This window comes from Hesperophylax consimilis, chromosome 19 (assembly GCF_061612785.1).
Source record: "Hesperophylax consimilis isolate HC1 chromosome 19, BYU_Hcon_1.0, whole genome shotgun sequence".
Taxonomy (NCBI): domain Eukaryota; kingdom Metazoa; phylum Arthropoda; class Insecta; order Trichoptera; family Limnephilidae; genus Hesperophylax; species Hesperophylax consimilis.
In genome coordinates, this window is record NC_142854.1 from 33,712,082 (window position 1) to 33,727,869 (window position 15,788).

General features: G+C 34.5%; 1 protein-coding gene across 1 annotated transcript in view; it reads left to right on the forward strand.

Annotated features, from left to right (window-relative positions):
• LOC149415189 (uncharacterized) overlaps nucleotides 1-15,158 on the forward strand; it is a 30,050-nt gene extending 14,892 nt beyond the window's left edge. Inside the window, exons 4-7 of the mRNA XM_089643035.1 lie at nucleotides 12,709-12,761; nucleotides 13,354-13,506; nucleotides 13,602-13,826; nucleotides 14,749-15,158. Of these exons, the coding sequence (XP_089499161.1) occupies nucleotides 12,709-12,761; nucleotides 13,354-13,506; nucleotides 13,602-13,826; nucleotides 14,749-15,158 (841 nt within the window). The remainder of the gene's footprint in view (nucleotides 1-12,708; nucleotides 12,762-13,353; nucleotides 13,507-13,601; nucleotides 13,827-14,748) is intronic.
• Nucleotides 15,159-15,788: the final 630 nt, after the last annotated feature.

The following is a 15,788-nucleotide window of genomic DNA, read 5'->3' on the forward strand; positions in this document are numbered from 1 at the left end:
AATCTTACTCATTACGTTTAAACCAGCCTTGCATTCTTTGTACTGCACTTTCGTACTAAAAATTGAAATAACAAAACGTCGTTGCTGTTTTAATCGCGCAGTCAATTAATTAATTGAAATAAATCACAAACAGTGAGGCATGTTACTGAGAGTAGGACGGAATTAAACAAACAGTGAGGCATGTTACTGAGAGTAGGATGAAATTAAACTAACAGTGAGGCATGTTACTGAGAATAGGATGAAATTAAACAAACAGTGAGGCATGTTACTGAGAGTAGGACGGAATTAAACAAACATTGAGGCATGTTACTGAGAGTAGGATGAAATTAAACTAACAGTGAGGCATGTTACTGAGAGTAGGATGAAATTAAACAAACAGTGAGGCATGTTACTGAGAGTAGGACGAAGGAACTGGACTGAGGAACTTTCTGATGGGAGAGATGAACTGTCCGATAGGACTGAGGAACTTTCCGACGACACCCCTGGCTCTCACAAGGACTTTTTTGGTTAAGCGACTACATTTATTATAAAATAATCTTTACCTCCAATGTCCTTGCATAGTGGTTAGGCTGCAGGATGTCTATAATATTTACAAAAACACAACAGTATTGAAATTTGTTCAGGTATAGTTAAAACAAAAAAGCTTAAAAATAATCATTAACGAAACAGCTTCTTAAATACTAGGGCTATATCTAGAGAAAACGAAAAATAATTAAAATGAAAAAGAAAACACATTACATACATTCATGACATTGTAGGAATCTACATTTGAACAAGTATTAATTTTACCAGAGAGAGTACATATTACACCCTTCCACTGGCAGTTCATCAAGACTTCCAAAAGGAATGCATTGCTGATAATGAAAAATATAAGTAAAGGGGTGCTTGAATAGTTGGGCTCATGCAGTGTCAGGGGAACGTATGATGCAAAAATGAACACTTATTGTGGATCATGTTAAAAGTTGTAATAATGAAAGAGTATCTGAGATGATTTTCGAATATGGATGGAGCAAGGATTGGGGGCCAAAACACAGTTGCTTGGCGATTCATCCACTCTGCCTACTCCTGAGGAGCAACGGCGTGATGATTCATTTATCATCATTAATATAGTTAGGGAATCTTAGTCACCGTATTATAAACAATTTAATGGTCCATAATCATGTAGGTACATAAAAGAACGGTAAAGGTATATTATAAGCAAGTATTTTAATTTAATTTAATTAAAATAAAAGGATATAGCAGCAGACAAAGCTGTTGTTTATTTTAATGATACAATAAATGATTCTTTATGAGAGATTGTACTTGTGATGTTTAAAACAAGATAGAGATAAACGTAATAGAATGAAATGAGAGGTTTTCCTCATTTTGTACATTAAGTACCTAACATTTCTCATGGGTTCGTTTGTTTCTTACCTGTTCCTTTTTTTGGTCAAGAATTATGATTTAGAAAAATAAGTATTTATCGCAGAGCTAATAGAATGTCGATAAAAACGTTTTTTTCGTACATTTAATGTTTATATTTTTCATTTTGTTTATTTACCTACATCTATTTCCAATCTCTTCATTCACCCACTTTTGTAACCCATGCCCAACTGAATGGTAATACACAATGGTTCGCCGATATCTCAAACACTGGAACACTTGTAACGGAGCTAAATGTGGTTAGAAGGTTTTATGACCTCTACTCTTTACAAGGTAGTCTTTATTGTGTAATAAATATAAATCCTACTCCATGTGTTCCAATGTAAAATCATTTTTAAAAAGGACTCGTCGTCTATTTTTGTGTGGCGCCGTTTAGGTGTAAAATCACCTTGGCGTTTTACAATAATAATGAATACACAGGCTTAAGTTAGATCTAGTTAACGATTGATGACCTACTTAATACACTGATTGCATTCACTGGCACTGGGCTGCTGCTCGTCAATCAACAATAACAAATGCAATGAATCGCCCGATTAATGCAATGCCGCCAGATATACTATTTTTTGGACGTCTGAAAATGTAAGTTTTCTATTATGATTTTACGAATTTATTATTGGATAAATCTTACTCTTACCATTTGATTCCCAATCAAGAAATTAATCAAAATATTACAAAAATTTTTTTTTTAGAGTCACATCTGAATTTTTTTGGTCTCACCTCCAAAATATAACCTATAAGTTAATATTTTTGAACGCAAATCATGTGAGTATCATCATTTAATGACCGAATTATTTTAAGTGTATTTAATAATCATATTATTTTGAATTGCTTTCCGATCTTCCTGTAATACTAAACACGTTGGATAAAGCAGAAGTCACGCAAGAGTGTGCGCTTTTGTCTCCTTTGTCCAATATCCACAAAAACTATACATTCTTAGTAAATACACTTAAAATAACATTCACTAGAAAACAGAAGAAAAATAAATGACCTAACTTTTTTATTTAAGATTATTCACTCCAAACTAGACTGTTGTAAACTCCTGCAACTAATAAATTTCTTTAGTACCAGCTATCATATACATGCACCTATTTCTTGCTTTAACACACTTGGAAACAAATTCACCTCAAATATCGACATATTTAATATTAGTTTGCCTGTGTTCAAGAGATACCTGAATGACATTTTTAAGTAGCATATTTAAAGAGCGATTGTGTATATTTATCGCTTTCTTGTTAATATGTTGTGAACTTTAAAAAAATTATATTTTTGTGTTGATGTTTTAAAAATAAAAACCTTCTGTTGTCACTGTATTATGCAGTAAATTATATAAAATATTTAACATGTAAAAGCCCATTAGGACGTTTAAATTAATAAATGAAATTAATAAATAAATATCCAACTTTAACACACAAGATTTCGTCACTTTGTCCTACATCCAAATTAATAATTTGTGTTCTGCGTAATTTTAAACATTTGTAACGAATGTTACTTAAAAATAATAATTGCTATCACTTTAATCATTTTAGTAGGTTTACAAGGGAGCTAATTTCATTTTATACGCGTTTTTCGTAAAAAAGAACTTTGAGGGCTATTTCTCCCGATATAAGTTTTGGTCTGTTGGATAAAAACGAACTATAGCGACGTTAAGATTTTAATTAGACTAATGCATCAAATAAAATTGAAATGTCTAAACACGCCATTGATTAGTTGAAAGTGGATAGTGAACATTCAAGCCCTCAACGTGTGACGGGATATTTATCTGTGAACTTTGTTTTAAACTGATGTTTTGTTAAGTGTTCGAATGTCCAATTTCCAGGTATTGAATGAATAAAAAAAATTCTTGGAGATTAGCACTCAAAAAATGTTGAAAATAAGTTAAGTTACATTGATGCGTAATAGCCTAATGGCTGACATTGGCATTCATAACTCAGTTTTGCTAAAAATGTCGACTTGCACATTATATTATGCATAAATAAACCACCCCACCGTATGTACAAAAACTTGTACAACGCGCGTTGTCTGTGGATGCTTGTGTTTTAGGTCAGAGATGTTTGTACCTAAAGTGGATTGTCTCTACGGTTCCAGTTATCCATAAATATTCCAAAAGGAACCCGTTACAAGAATAACCGTTTTCTCGAACAACAAATATCAAACGCTTGAATCACACGTTGACGCTGGTGTAGTAGGAAATCATGCCAGCCATTATTCCTATGCAATTGCGAAACTTTCAAAATAATAGTACCTCAAATGTTTCAACGTTCCTTTATTTATTTATTTTTATTTTTTTTTATTTTTTTTTTATTTTTTTTTTTTATAGTGAATACCTCACAAGAGTTCCAAATGCTCCCGTCTGGAGCCAGTGAGACTATGGCATCCCCAATTGGGGGATGTTGTGAGGCTGAAGGTAAGTGGGGAAGGGAAAAAGAAGGTGGGGAAGTACCTGGCTATTCAGATCTAGTCACTAAACACGGCTAAAGCCATTTGGAGCAACGTTTCAATTCTGAATGGTGGTCTTACACCAGGGCGATACTGGTAGTATCTTCCACTCTGGAACGTGCCGCAAATATACTATATATTATTTAATTAATTAATTGTGAAATAACACAAATTAATCAAATAAAATTTATTTGCGCACGCCGGGTTCGAACCCGCGACCTTCGGAATGGTAGTCCAATGCGTTACCACTGGACTATGCCGGCCGTCAAAGCTCTTCAAGAACTTATCGACATATTATAGGTTACCATGTGAAGAACATATAAGTAAAAAGTGAATTGTGTCACATAAATTAATAAAAAAAACAAAAAAACAAATATTGTTTAATGTTTTTGTTTTTAATTCGTAGAAATCAATTTATTAATTATTCCGCTTTCTAGGCTATTTTAAAACTGCTGTAACAATAACAAGAACAGCTGTAAAAATAACAAAAACAAAAAAATTCTCGCAGGACTTCATAATTATATTATTAAATTTGATTTTAATAAAATTTAAAAAAAATTAATTAAAAAAAATTGTCGTTTTGCTATAAATATTCTGTTTTATGAGACTATGCGATATCTTTTGAATCTGTAATAAACGTAAGTATTGCTTTATTTTAGGATAAAGCTATTTAATTAGCAATATAGATATAGATGACTTCAAAACTTGAAGTAACCTCAAATTTCATAATTTTAATTCAGAAAATCGTACGAAAATTGTTGTTTCTGACGCTAGCCGCAAATCTGAAAAAAAGGTCAACACTTGTTTCTCATCTTATTCTGTAAAAAGTATGTGCAGATAAATACGTTTATAGGAAAACAATATAAAAAAGGTTGCATCTACAAACAACCAAGTTTTTTTTCCCAATTACTTTATATTTCTCACTTCATTTTTAATAATTTCTTGTCACTCCAACCACCATATTTATCATTCTTTGAATCCTTAAAACCTAACCTTAAAAGCCCAGGATAAAGCATTAGTTCGATTGTGTATGAATGGCATTGAACCCAAATCTAGGGTGAGAGGAAAATGCCTGACAGCCATCTTGTATGACTACTTTTGAACTGAGTTGTATGCAAGGTGGTGGATAATGAACTTTTATTATTATGTTTTGGTGTATTTCCTTTCCTCATCTGTGGTGTGTATTTACTACACATTGCTTCTAATAACTTCAATAACTCTATAAATATAATAAATTCTGGGTTCAGATTTTAGGTATTCTTCCGTTATACATTTATGCACTGAATTAAAAAAATATATATATTACATAGTTTTCAAATTCAATTAAAAATCAGAGTTTTTTGTTAAAAATCGGGAACAAATACACCAATCTAGTCAACCGTGTGATACTAAATACGCGAAGAGTGTGCGAGGAAATTACACGCTATTGATGTCCCGCTTTAATTCGCTATGCGGGAACATGAGACATCCACACTTCTGCAGTTGTAGTTTTTGATTTAGACCATCGATACCTACGAACGCACAGCTGTGTTTGTGCCAGCCGCCAGCCGCGCCGGCGCCGCTAGCCAGTTGCAGGGGGGTATAACTCCGCTTCAAAACGTCAACACAAACTGTAGCCATTTTGAAAATCTATGTTTGTGACGTAGGCGATGCTTTTTTTTTTGTTTCTCGCTCACTTTACCATAAGACTCGTGCGCCAGAAAGAGAGGGTTCGCAAACGGTGTAATGCGTGTTCTCGCCGCTGGGTGGCCGACTCGTGCTTCCCGCCATTTCACTTCCTCTAAAAAGCAAAGTTTGACGGACGCCATTGTTTGTCATCATAACATTGTCAATTTTTTTTAAATATCTGGTTGTGTGAAACAGTTGATTTATGTGTGAAAATGCCTACCGAAAAAGTCCTTAAAACGTGTTGTGTGAAAGGATGTACGGACAGAGACTATTCGACACAAGTTTCCAACCATAACCTCTGAGAGTCCATTTCGAGAATGGTGTTCAGCACGTATCATGACTACATCCTAAAAGGTATTCTATACTGCATCAGCCTATAATAATAATAATATGTTTTGTTAATTCGGTTAATGTAATAATTATATTTATTTCAGAGCGTAACATTTCAACCAGCAGCGTACCCGTTGCTGCACAGGGGATGCTAGTAGAAAATGAAGGTACATATCGGTTTTATATTTCTTAAAAGGGAATAATTTTGTTCGTCTAATATGTCAATCTTTACTTCAATTTCTCAAGAACTATGATATATTGTTTCCAGAAATAAGTGCAGGACCCAGTCATGTCTTATTTGCAACCAGCAGTGATGCTCTTGCTGCACAGGGGATGGCAGTAGAACATGGAGGTACATATCTGTTTTAAATTACTTAAAAGGGAATAGTATTGTTAGTTTTGTTCCTCTAATATGTCAATCATTACTTCAATTTCTTCAAGAACTATGATATATTTTTTTCCAGAAATAAGTGCAGGACCCAGTCATGTCTTCTCTGCAACCAGCAGCGTTGCTCTTGCTGCACAGGGGATGGCAGAACATAGATGTAAAATATCTTCCATAGGTGACCCATATGATCCCATAAATTCATCAATCCTAGCAAGCGAGTACCGTCCCACAGAGAGGTTTTGCTTAAGGGCCTTCCTTACTAGCGATCTCAATCGTTGTATGAAGAATCATGAATTGTCAGATTCAAACGACAATCTAAGTTATTAATCGTCAAAATATCGATAATGTAGCCACGCTAGGCTATCATAAATACATTTTTCTGTCGAGATATATGTTTTTACTAACAATTTATTTTCGTTAAATACTATATAATGAACATCTAAGAATTCTCCTACTCATTCGGCTCTATGAGGTGGCCGTGAATGCACGCTTTCTACGGTCCGTCGTGTCAATATTTTTTCAAAGTTCGAAATTCCGCGTAATTATTACACTTCCATGAGACGTTTCAACAATATTCCACTCTATGCGTTTCACGTAGGGACTATAATAGTGTGTCGCCTTTTTTTATGTTTCATCTGTGCGTTTCCGTCGAAGCTGTGTAGTGTCAAATAGTATTATTAAGAATCAATTTATTGTTAACATTTTTTTGGGTTTCTAGGTAATAAACAATTTAATATTATTAAGAATTAATATATTGTTAACATTTTTTCGGGTTTCTAGGTAATAAACAATTTCATATTATTAAGAATTAATTTATTGTTAACTTTTTTTCGGGTTTCTAATAAATATAGTAATAAAAAATTTGATGTTTTTAAAATATAAAAGTATATCAAATATTCCAGCACTTACAATAAAATAAAAGAAGCACATCGTATAAAAATGTTTCAGTCGAAAAGATCGAATGCCGAAATCGCTTTGCAAAATTATTGCAAAAAACTTAAATCACTGTTAGAAGTATCCCTTAGCATTGAGGAAGATTGTGTCAAGCCGTATTTTACGCCTGAGAACAGCTGTACGTTGTGCAATAACGTACCGGAAGACTTTGAATTAGGAAAAATAAAACAGTTTTATTTGGATATATTGAATGGTCCAAAACATGTATTTGGAGACCACTCACTATGCAAGGAACGGGCATACTTTTGCAAACGGGATACTGGCGACACTAATTACGTACCCAATATGACTTCGAGCTTGATAATGTCAAGAAACGCTTTTACAATTTTTGCATGCTACCCGAATTAATTGATCCTCGACACAATCGCTGCATGCCTATTAGAAATCCTGAGTATTTAGAAAAGTGCATAATAGCGAAAAGAAACAAAGTAAAATTGGTTTCAGCTAAAACCAAAACATGTAAAAAGGAATTGTTTCGAAGAAATCAATAACATTTTATTTCATTGAAGTGTCTTCAGAAGAAATTTCATTTATATTCCTAATGTATGTAGTCCACATTTTTAGAAATAGGGAAAAGGAGGGTTGGAAAGTTCCTGGCTATTCAGATCTAGTCACTAAACAACTAAAGAAACAAACTACCTTAAAAAATTGAAAATTAATAGTATTATTACTTCAATAGAAGAGAGTCCAAATATAATTACTAATCATATAAATTACTTCTTCAGTGACATTGGTCCAAGCTTCGCTAGTAATTTGTGCAGTGCTAATAAAACTATTGAGATGTGTCTGGTGAATGATTTTAAATCTGAACTTCACGTTACAGGGGACAATTTTTATTTTAAACCAACTAGCATTTCTGAAGTCACAAATGTGATAAATGATTTAAAAATGTCTTTCTCGTGCGGTATTGATTCTTTAAGTGTTATGGTGTATAAAATGCATGTATCCGAATTAGCTTGTCTCATATCTCACCTTGTAAATACAGGAGTTTTCCAATAAGAGGTGTAATTTTGATATTTAATCGTAAAATATCAATGGTTTCGTTGCTTGTGTGGCACGTAGCGCCGTCTTGTTGAAAGTAAACGTTGTCCAGATTAATACCATCCGATTCCGGCCATAAAACATCATTCATTTTTTTTCGGTAGAGCAGTCCATTCACTGTTGTCCATTCTGTTGCTCCAGCCTCATTTTCAAAAAAGTAAGGTCCAATGACTCCGCCGGACCATAAACCGCACCAAACAGTCACACGTTGAGTGTAAAGAGGCTTTTTAACAATAACTCTTGGGTTTTTAGAGCCTCAGATGCGACGATTTTGCGTGTTGACGAAGCCACCGAGGTGGAAATGGGCCTCATCACTCAAAATGATTTGCATTTGATTCACTCAAGTGAATTTTAATAAGTTCAATGCGTTGTTGAAGCGTGTATCGTTCCATTTTATTAATGGCGTTGTTTCTACTTGTCAAATGTCAAAAAATGACAGCTTCAAAAGTAACATCTACCGAAATAGCGGGCTATTCAAAATAACACCTCTTATTGGAAAACACTGTATTAGCTTCGAGAGTGGGATGTTCCCTTCTCATTGTAAGAAAGCTAAAGTAATTCCCCTTTTTAAATATGGAGATCGTCTAGATGTTAATAATTACAGACCTATATTCTTACTCAATACTCTTTCAAAAGTAATAGAGAGATTAGCTATGTCGAGATTGGTATCATTCTTAGAAACATATAATATACTCTCTAGCAATCAGTTTGGTTTCAGAGAGAATACAGGAACAAGTGATGTAGTGTTGAGGGTATTGTCCAAAGTCAAAGTCAAACATGAATACAATGTCCTGAAGAAGCTTGCAGAACTAGAAAGCATTACCATAGAAAAGTGTGGTCTTTTCATACATGAAGAGTATCCGTATATGGGTGCGACACCAGATAGAATTTCTTCTGAATACAGCGTGATTGAAATTAAATGTCCTTTCGCAGCACGCAGCATGCTCATATAAGAAGCAGTAAAATCCAAAAAAATTATGTTAGCAAAAATGGAGAAATTCTGGTAAATACATCTCACGATTGGTTTTACCAGGTTCAGGGCCAATTACATGTAACAAAAAAAGCTATTTGTATGTTTGTTGTATGGACTGAACTCGGATAAAAATCGAAAAAATTTTACGGGATGACGAATTTCGGCAGACTAATATGGTTGAACAGCTGAATCGCTTTTACAATTTTTGCATGCTACCCGAATTAATTGATCCTGGACATAATCGCTGCATGCCTATTATAAATCCTGAGTAATTCAAAGTGCATAATACCGAAAAGAAGTAAAGTAAAATTAGTTTCAGCTAAAACCAAAACATGTAAGAATTTTTAAGAAGATCAATAACATTTTCATTGAAGTGTCCTCAAAAGAAATTTCATTTATATTCCTTATGTATGTGGTCTACATTTTTAGAGATAGGGAAGATGGGGGGTTGTAAAGTTCCAGGCTATTCAGATCTAGTCACTAAACATATCTACGCCGTTCTCAAGCAACTTTCAATCCTGAATTATGGTCTCTCACCAGGGTGATACTGAACGTATCTTCCACTTTTGAACGAGGTACAGATTCATTATATGTAACTATATAAAATTTATTTTAATTCTATAATATGACATACTTATATAAATTAAATTAAATTTGTTTTGTCCTCGCCGGCTTTTGAACCCGTGACCTCAAATTAAACTATACAATTTAGTATTAACAGTGCCCCGCCGCACTGCGAAACCAGGCTGGAACAAAGGGAAGCCTTTTGTAACTCTTTATAATTGTATTTATCAAAAAAAAAATCCAAATAAAAAGTTATATTAAATGTTGTTACTGAGAACCTCCTCCATGAATCAAGCTATTGTAATATTGCATTACATTCTAAAATATATTTTAACATAATTTTCATAATCACAATATCTTTAATTAATAATAATTTGTTTTGCTCTGTGCGTGTCTTGTATTGAATGGAACGCACCGGCCAGCTGCCAGGTGCAGCGAGTTAGATATTCGAATTCGCGCTAGAAACATTTAGTAGCGAGGGCCGTTAAATTATCCCACTAAGAAATTTGCTATCAACGCTCTTGAAATTCATTATGTCGTCGAGTATGTACTAAATTATAATTGCGAAAATTTATATCTTGTGCCCGTTATTGAAGAAACCATTGCCAAATATATATGTTTTGATTGGCTTAATTGTAACGAACATAATTTTTTTTTTATTCAATCCATTATCAAAATTACTGTACCATTTATAATCAATGCATGGTGTACCGATGTCAATAGAAAATTAATTGGCAAGGATACACTACCATACAATGGACCTGACTCCATGAGGAAAAATGGCAGTACTGCGACATTTAAAATATGCTAAATATAGGAAGAAATGGTTGTCATAACTAATTGTTTTTAACTTTAACTAAGTTAAAACCAATTAGGACCACAATTTGTTCCTATAAGCGTCTTTTAAATATCGTAGTACTGCCATGCTCCTCATTAAATCAGGTCCATTGTATGGTTGTGGTGTATCCTTGCCAATTCATTTTCTATTGACATCTCTATATGAGTAGTAGAATAATAACGAAAAAATAAATATACAAGTCAAATATTGTTATCGTTTGTAATGTTAAGCCAAATATTCTCTGATGCGGAGTTTACATTATTCAGTTTGGCTGTATTAGTCTGCAGCCCATTTTCAGTCACCGACTAGTGTTAATAAAAAAATAGTCGAATTAGTTTATTTTCTATGTCTAGTTTATATATAGTTCTACTTTTTTTATTACATACTTGACATCATAATGAATATTCTCTCAACACCTTCTTTAAATTTTACTCTTGTATTTGGTGTTTTTATTTGTTATTATTATACCCTATTTATTTATCAGGTACCAATATGTATTGTTAAAACAATAACCTATTGTTAAATTTACTTTTCTGTTTACACTGTTACATTCTTTATGTTGTGTACTATTCCTAAGTTAAAAATATCTAAAAGGCATATAAAGTTTTTAAAACTAAAAAGTATTATATACTTACTATTTATATATGAAAGGTATAAATATTTAAGTAAAAAGATAAGTAGGAGGGAAACAAAAATAATAATAATGTAATTAGACGCTAAAACAGTAGGTTGAATCGTTGACTGCCTTATTGACAATATTTTTTTCAATAGCCGTTGGATGTTGAAAGAAAATAACTATCATTTCCAACAGCTAGTTTTATATTGATACAGTAATTTCACCCTCTAAATGTGTTTTGTGCTTATATTATTGTATTTCATGTTTATATTTAAAAAATAAAATTATTGTACATGTAATTATGAGTTTGTTTTTCAGCTTCCTTCTGATAAAACGCTGTCCTGAGAAAATGAGCTGTAAAGGAAGATACTTTTAAGGTCATTTCTTTTAGGACAGGGCTTTGGGAGATGGGACCTTGTGGTCTTGGGTGACATTTTACTTATGTTTTAGGCTCATGAATTGGGTTTTCGTTAGGTTCCGAATCAGAATTACATTGTCTATGGTTGCACATTTTTTTTAAATTTCCACCATCCTTTGTCGATGGTGTGATGTGACGTCGGCGATGCGTGGTGTATACAAATTTGCCATATCTATGGTTAAAACTTGACTAAACCAAAGGTATGGAAAGAGGGCGGAGTTATCAATCTACAGATAGTTGATTTATTCTGAGACTACTGTGGACGTCAGTTGTCAGACCAGTCAGACTAATGCAGACTACTGTGGACGTCAGTTGTCAGACCAGTCAGACTAATGTGTCACATAGTCTCCTTTGCTTCCTTCTCGTATGTAATTATTGCTCCGCCTTTCTAAAGTAATATTATACGAACTACACACAAATTGATATTGAACTGCTTCTATTTTTTTATGACGTTTCTTCAACGTCTTGGAATTGACCTTTGTCCTTCGTATTTTATGTAAGTAGGTTCTATTATATTAACTAAGTAACACTTAAACTCGTAAATTTGTGCTTGTTAATTGTAAGAATATATCGCTCAACAACTGATTGATCAGTTTAATGCCTTCGCGATATAACACGAGAGACCCACGTGAGTACATGAGTTTGATCGTTGTTCATTTCGGCCGCTGTCAAACATTAAAATCAAGCCTTAATTAATTTCATCTTACCTTAACCCTGACACATCAAATCATTTTTTTCCTTACCTCAAAAACGGCAAACCTTTTTTGTTGGACCATTAGTTTTTAGTAAACCCTGAATTGATGAGCATTGCTTACGAAACATGTTGGTTTTATTAATAATAAAAGTGTTGATTATTTTTAATAATATAAACGGTTCAAAGAGAAAGGTTTTGTTACAGATTTTACTTGTTTTTAGCTGAGAATAGTTACCATCACACGACAGTACGCTATCACAGCAGTGCCATGAATCCCAACCCAAAGAGTGTATCTATTCAAACTGAACCATGGTCACGGGAAGAAGGCTCAGGTGAAATGGCCTATAAGGATCTTGAAATCCACCTCCCGGATGTGAAGAAGGAATGTTTGCTGTATGCCGAGAGTGTTCAGCCAACTAGTAAGTTGCATTGCATATCAATGAAGTCTTTAATTCACATAATTAGAACAGCTGCTTGTTCTTAACTTTCCCTCTTGGCGTCCATTATTTTAATAATAATTACACAACATTTATATAGCGCAGGTTTGTGTTATTTCACGTGAGCTGCCCTTTTGATTTAACCTTCAAAATATTGCTTTACTCGCAACTGATATTGAGAACCTACTTATATAATTAAAATAATTTTTCATGAATTTATTTTATTTTCCATTTTCAAAATTTGAATTATAATGTCCCGTGATTTTTCACAATATTTTACGTCTAAGCTTGTTTAATGTGACCATTGATATAAGTTTGAAAAATAATAACATTTCAACAACGTTACGACGTATCCATATTTCAGATGCATATCCATGCATGTCGATTTCGACATAAACCTATCCGATTATTGATTTTCATATGATTGGAATTTGTATTGTATTTGGTAAGGTAAATATCTTTCAGCAGGATCTTGATTAAACTATATGAAACAATCTAACAATAAATACAAATTATCATACACATAGCTCTCATGTCTTTATATATATTAACATTAGTTGTTGTTATATTTCAGGTAGCATTAATATGGAGACTGTACCTATAAAAAAAAAACCACGACCCCGAGATGAAGATGGAGGGGGAATCCCTTATACGGAAATAGACATAGACCTGCCAGATGTTAAAAAGGAATGCTTAGAGCACTCTGAAAGTATTACCGAGACTGCAGGTAAAATTATTTTTTTTAATCTGAATCGGTTTTAATAATCTTATCGTTTCACTATAGATACCTACTTATTGAGCTTTATCTGCCATCTTTTTCAGACATGATAACGGACCTGAAGATGAATCCAGGAGAAAAACCTCATTCATGTTCCTATTGTAACTACTCCTGCTCACACAAATCAAATTTAACAGTGCACTTACGCACCCATACTGGAGAAAAACCGTATTCGTGTTCCCTTTGTAACTACTCGTACTCACGCAAGTCACATTTGATAATGCACTTACGCACCCATTCTGGAGAAAAACCTTATTCATGTTCCCATTGTAACTACACCTGTTCACACAAGACAAGTTTAACGGTACATTTAAGCACCCATACTGGAGAAAAACCTTATTCATGTTGCCATTGTAATTTCTCCTGCCTACGCAATGCAGATTTAACAGTACACTTACGCACACATACTGGAGAAAAACCTTATTCATGTTCCCATTGTAATTTCTCCTGCTCACGCAAGGCAAATTTATCGGTACACTTACGCACCCATATTGGAGAAAAACCTTATTCATGTCCTTATTGTAACTATTCTTGCTTACAAAAATCGAATTTAACAGTTCACTTACGCACCCATTCTGGAGAAAAACCTTATTCATGTTCCTATTGTTACTACACCTGTTCACACAAGACAAGTTTAACGGTACACTTATGCACCCATACTGGAGAAAAACCTTATTCATGTTCCCTTTGTAATTTCTCTTGCCTACGCAATGCAGATTTAACGGTACACTTACGCAGACATACTGGAGAAAAACCTTATTCATGTCCTTATTGTAACTATTCTTGCTTACAAAAATCGAATTTAACAGTTCACTTACGCACCCATTCTGGAGAAAAACCTTATTCATGTTCCCATTGTAACTACACCTGTTCACACAAGACAAGTTTAACGGTACACTTACGCACCCATTCTGGAGAAAAACCTTATTCATGTTCCCATTGTAATTTCTCCTGCCTACGCAATGCAGATTTAACGGTACACTTACGCACACATACTGGAGAAAAACCTTATTCATGTTCCCATTGTAATTTCTCCTGCTCACGCAAGGCAAATTTATCGGTACACTTACGCACCCATATTGGAGAAAAACCTTATTCATGTCCTTATTGTAACTATTCTTGCTTACAAAAATCGAATTTAACAGTTCACTTACGCACCCATTCGTGATCATGCATATGCACGACTTCTAGTGAGATATCATCACCAGGAAGCCGATCATCCGAATAAGGAGAGAACAATGGCTGAGGTGCGAGGCAGCTACCATGTGCTGCGACTGCGAACAAACATTCGCAAGATCGCCCACAACTGCCCCACCTGCAAGATGCGCAGGAGCGAGCCAGCCCCCCCTCTCATGGGGCCCTTGCCGCCATCAAAGCTAGCCCACCATGTTCCTCCATTCACCCCTGCTGCAGACGGCCGAGTGAGGACCGCCAGGATCCAGACGAGCACCGGATTTTACGTCCACCCCGATGTGAAGCTCGCTGTAATCCTGCCGGCTCCACCTACCGATGCAACCTCAACAGTACCACCAGCCCAGCACCATCCCAGAGGGACTGGCCGCCGCGGACTGCGCCGTACCAACAAACGTCCTATTTTTTAGTTCTGCATAGCTAAACGGGGGGGAGTGTAACGGACGAAGTTGACCACATTATTTAATTTCATAAAATCTGTTTTACATTTATTAAATGTGCCTACCCCACGCCACTGGCAAAATCACCACTCCCCGCCACTGGTCATTTTGTTCCGATTTTCGGCCCAGACGGCTTGAAAACTTTGACCCCGAACGGCATCGATACCGTACCGCCCGCTCACCTGCCGCGTGGATCGATGTACAACATTTTTTCTATGTAAAATTTACTAGGAAAATTCAATTTTTAAATATTGCAAATGTTTATATTTTACTTGTTCATCCCCTCGGCGGTAGTCAAATAAACACTATTTTCAGTATACTACCGCTGAGGAGATATTAAAAAGGCTTTTTTTCACACATATGTATAACCATTTTTTGAACAATATTTTTTACCTTTTTTGCGTGTACAAAAATCCAGGAACCTCGTAGCATGGTGAATCTTATCTCTTTCTGAGCGCTATGTTACGAGGGACCTGGGAAAAATACCAACTTAACAATGTTTTACAAATTTGATCGCTTTAAGATCATTTTTACACATTTATTTACAAACATTTCTTATTTTGTATCGTATCTTGACAAACAAAAAATCTAGTTGTCAAG